Below are 5066 nucleotides of genomic sequence, written 5' to 3'. Positions count from 1 at the left end.
TTGTTACGATTTTTTAAGGTAGGGAGAGGGGGACCTTTAATCTTAGCACTTTAACATTTCGTTTGAAATCCTTATTTATCTGCTGATAAGTCAACTGAAATCTTTTTTGGATGCAAACTATTTTTTCTGAAAATTGGTCTTTTCGATTTAAAAGTTCACCTTTTTCAGTATAAATATTGCATCTTCCAGGGAAAAAATGCAAATGTCTTGTTGAAAATTAAACTATTTATCAGAAAATTTAATTTGTGTTTAAAATTCCTATTTTTGTGTTAAAAAGTTAACTAAAATCTTTCTGTATGAAAATTCAACCATTTTTTTGTCTGAAAATTTGTCTTACATCTGTTTTAGAAGAAGTGTCATCCATCTTGAATAAAAATGGAACTGTTCGGTTGAGAATTCAACCTCTTGCTTTAAAGTTTATGTTTTTATTTGAAAATTTACCTGCTTTAGCAGAAATTACATCTTTTTTGGATAAAAATGCAACAATTTATTTGAAAATTCAACAATTTCTTTGAAAAAACAAAATGTTTGGTTTAAAATTCTGCTATTGTGTTGAAAATTCAACTTTTTTCGTAAAAAACGTATCCATTTAAATAGAAATGTTAAGTATCTTTCTTGGATAAAAATGCAACTGTTTTTTTGAAAATAAAACTGTTTTGTTGAAAAGTCATACTTTTTGGTTAAACATTCTACCGTTTTGTTTGAAAAATTAACTTTTTCGTTGAAAATTCACTTTTTGTTTAACATTTATATTTTGATGTTGAAAAATGGATTGAAATATTTTCTTGTTGAAAGTTCGGCTTAAAAAAGTTTGTCTTTTATTCAAAATTCATCTATTTTAGAACAAATTCCATTCTTCTTGGATAAAAATTCAACTGTTTAGTAGAGAATTCAACTATTTTGTTAAAAATTTATCCTTTCTGGTTAAAAATTCATTCTTGTTTAAAAATTCATACTACTATCGTGAAAAGTCAACTGAAACATTTTTTGAGAGAAAATTCAACTATTTCTTTAAAAATTTATTAACAACTTTTTGGTTCAAATTATTATTTTTCTTTTCTTGAGTATTCAATTATTTTGTTTGAAGGATTTGGTTGAGTCACTTAAATAAGAAACCATTTTTTTCTTAAAGATTTATATTTTTAATGAAAATTTATCACTTTGGTTGAAAGTTCAACTGTTTTGTTATAAAATAATGCATTTTAATTGACCATTCAACTATTAAATTTTGTAATTTTTTAAATTAAATTTGTAACTGAAAATGTAAGCTTTAAATTTTGTTGAGATTGATCTTTTTTAGATGCAAATTCTCCTTTTTTAGTAAGAACATCATTTTTTTGGTTTGAAATTTAATGTTTGTTGGATAAAAATGCATCAGTATCGTGAAAAAATAAATTTGTAATGAAAAGTGATATTTTTAATTGAAAATTCAATTTTTTTTAGAGAAAATTCGTCTTTTTGGTTTTAAAATTATTATTCTATTTATAAATTTCATCTTTTTTACTTGAAATATAAAACATGACACTTTTTGTTGGGAACTTATCTTTTTAGCTTGAAAATTAAACTATTATGTTGAAAATTTGATTATCTAGTTGAAAATTCAAGTGTTTTGTTAAAAAGTCACGCTTTGTAGTAGAAAATACATTTTTTGTCTAAAATAAATTAATAAAATTAAACATTTCTATCTGAAATACTGTTTTATTCCGTTTATAAAAGATTCTATGTTAAAAATACTACAAGATTAAAATTTTGGTACATTGAAACCGCGTTTATATCCGTTCTCAATGATATCCTCTCGTGCTTATATCCCTGTCACAGTTCACATTCATACCCGCTTGGCATTTAACACTTTGCAAAATATTCGTGGGATCCCCTCCCGGAAGGGTATAAGTGAATGATTACGTTCTCGGACGGTGCATATAAATACGTTTCCAGTGCATTTGAATATTAATAATCATGGAAAATGAAAAATTTGTCAAGGAAAAATCAGCGAATTTTGAAAATGAAGTTCTCGGATACAACAACTAACAAAACATTTATGAAAACTAAATATTCCTTACAGTAAGAGGGGGAAGGGCATTTAATTATTTCGTTATGGTCTATTGCAAGGGAAAGGGGGGTCTGATAGGGCCTATAATCCGTTACGTAATTTATGTACGGCCCCTTAGTGAAATAGCTAAATCGGATAAGTGTATCTTCATAAAGATGGCTGTGCCCAGGTCTCCGGGTAAAGATTACCCTTAGTTTTTCTGTGCTAGTCATCAGAAATCTGCTAATTTCGTGAAGGAGGTCATTCACCGATCGACCTACTCCTGTTTGCGGGGCTACCAGTAGAGTTTATCGCGACATTAAAGTATCGTTTCGACGATCCAACGACGCGACATCCCCCAAGCGTTACACTACAAGATAGCGTGCCAACTGTTAGTTCACATTTGTTCCAGAGCGGGACATCGACAAATGTCTGCTGGCCAATCGATAGAGGAATTAAGTCCCGACGCTTTCAAGCAACGAACGAGCACATCCATATAAACAGGGCACAGGCGTCATCGGTTCTTCCTATCTGGTCATGTGTCGTTTTTCTTTTCTAACAGCCACTTCCTCCAATTGGAAACCTCAGTTTCAGCTCTCGCTTCACCCATTAAACTTTAGAGGCCGCTTTTCTCCCACAAGAGCTTCCATTGTGAATGATGGTCAATATCGAATTAACGAGATTCTTCGGTTATTTACGCTTGAAGGGCTTCATTTTAAATAGGGAATTCATTTGTCTCGGTACTGAGAATTCTCATACACTTAAGACTGATCATTAAAAGTTTTATTGAAGAGTGTCAATGAAATAAAAAGATCTAATAGCTATTGGGATGGGTACTCTATTTCATTCTTCAGTATCATTTCTTTCGCATGTTCTTCAATTTAGAGATTAATTTTTATTAAATAATTATAATGTCTTAGAACTGAAGTAACTTTCTACAAAGTCCAGCTAGAGAAAGTAATAAATTTGAGGCAAACTTAGAAAAATGTCCAATTTGAAAACAACTCTTACCTTTACCATTTTCTAAAATTTCCCTGTTATTCCTAAAAAGCTGAAAATCTTGAATTCGACCTAGGAAAGTAACTATGCAGAAGCTAGAAACATTTAAATTGATGTGATAAATTCAATTTTAGAATTGAAAGAGTGAATTTAAGGTAAGCATTGGAAAATTTCCAATGTTAACCTAACTCGAAGTTCTAAAAAATTCCCTGCTGTTCCTGGGAGGAATTTTTCTTTTTTTAATTCTTTTTACCCATCTCGTTAAAGCTACGTGTGTGCATGCCAATGCATACTTACTTGCACTTTCAGATGCGTACACGTCTGGACAGGCTTGATACCTGAAGAGAAGTTTGCTGTCATCTGTGCAGGTGTCAACATTGCTGTGTGGACTGGAACAAAGGCCATGACCTCTGTTGTATGAAAAGGTTAGAGGTCCATGAAACGGACATGGAACCGGCGTTGCCTCTTCTCGAAACATTGAGTAGAGTAAAGCATCCCCCGTTATGTATGAACACAGCGAGGATAAGGAGTTTTTATTCTGGCAGTAGGCTGAAAAAAATAAAATACTCTATTTTAGAATCCAGTACTAATTTTTCAATGTATTAGACAAAAGAATAAAAAAAAAGTCAAAGTAGGCGCCGCGTCTTCGCCTACCTTCTCTTTCCTCCTCTTACTTCCTCTGATATGCCCTTTACTTCCTATCCTTTTCCTACTTCTCCCTCATCTACTTCCTCTACTTTCCCTATAACTAAGGCCGCACTTACGTGAAAGATTAACAGGGTTTTGAGCCTCCCCCTCGAAATTTCTGAAACGTGTACATAATATAAATATATTTCCCTCTGTGTCGCAGCATTTCCCCCTCATTTCTCCCTTCACTTTACCCACTTTTGCTGCTTGTATATCCCTGTTCCTCACTTCTCCTACTACCCCCCGGATTCTGACCCCTCACTTATCCTACCAAACAATCCGACACTCCTCCTATTTCCCCATCCCTCGCTTAGCCTACCGACCAAACCCACGCTTCATCTACTTCCCTATTCCTCAGTTCCCTTATCAATTTTTATCACATTCCCCTCACTCACAGTTTCTCCTACTTCCTAACCGCGATATTTTGAACTTTCCCTCCTGGGAAGGAATTACGACGGATGGACACTCGACCGAAACTAAAAAGGTTTATACCCAGGGTTCTTCAACTCTAAGAAAAGAAGAATAAAATAAAAAAAAATGAATCACTAGAGGGAAAGGATAGAAAATACAGCAAACATGTTATTGTTCGACTAAAAAATACTGAAATTGAAGTTGAGTAATAATTATCATGTCATAAACGTGATCGTTTCATTGAAAAATTATTTAAACGATGACAAATAATCTTATTTGAAAAATGAATATACGATTTTTGTTTAATTAGCAAACTATCGATGGGTAGATTGAAGAAAAAAATGCAAGCACGATAAAAATTCCAGGAATGCAAAATTTTTTTATTTATTGTAGTTTATGGAATGATCCTACAAAAAGAGACAATACGCCTAATTAAAAATCAATCCGATTATACTTTCAAGAATATTGCAATATTTTTTATGGTATCCTCGGGGCTGCCTCAGACTAATGTACCTGAAGAAAATGACAAAAGTGACTAAATTGACCTAAAAAGTGACGAAAAGTTACTAATTTTTAACAAAAAAAGTGACTAAAAATGTGTAATGTTCACACACAAAGAGGTCTGTTATGTTTAGAGAAACACTTCTTACCTTCAGAATTCCGATTTAATTACACATATATTTGATTAATTTGAGTTGACAAGATTAGATGAAATTCTAGTGCTCAATTTGGTAGTGGATACCTAAGTGAGAATTTCCAGCATTAATTTTACAAGTGAAACAAATTTCAGTTCAGTTTATTACAAGCTAAACAAACCGTTAACACAAATGTCGTATTTATATTCCACAATGTTTTACGATAGGAAGTAGGAAACAGAAAAATCACGAACTAAAGTAACTTAAACTTCAATATTAAATAGAATTTACAAACTATAGATAAC

The 5066-nt window shown here is 32.1% G+C and overlaps 1 protein-coding gene across 1 annotated transcript in view; it reads right to left on the bottom strand.

Annotated features, from left to right (window-relative positions):
• The window catches only part of LOC117176320, a 556505-nt gene that overhangs the window by 189919 nt on the left and 361520 nt on the right, over positions 1-5066 (bottom strand). Inside the window, exon 7 of the mRNA XM_033366539.1 lies at positions 3326-3577. Coding sequence (XP_033222430.1) covers positions 3326-3577 — 252 coding nt within the window. The remainder of the gene's footprint in view (positions 1-3325; positions 3578-5066) is intronic.

The sequence above is a fragment of the Belonocnema kinseyi genome, chromosome 7, assembly GCF_010883055.1.
Source record: "Belonocnema kinseyi isolate 2016_QV_RU_SX_M_011 chromosome 7, B_treatae_v1, whole genome shotgun sequence".
NCBI classification, from domain to species: domain Eukaryota; kingdom Metazoa; phylum Arthropoda; class Insecta; order Hymenoptera; family Cynipidae; genus Belonocnema; species Belonocnema kinseyi.
The sequence above is the reverse complement of the archived record's forward strand: the minus strand, read 5'-3'. Positions and strand labels throughout refer to the sequence as shown.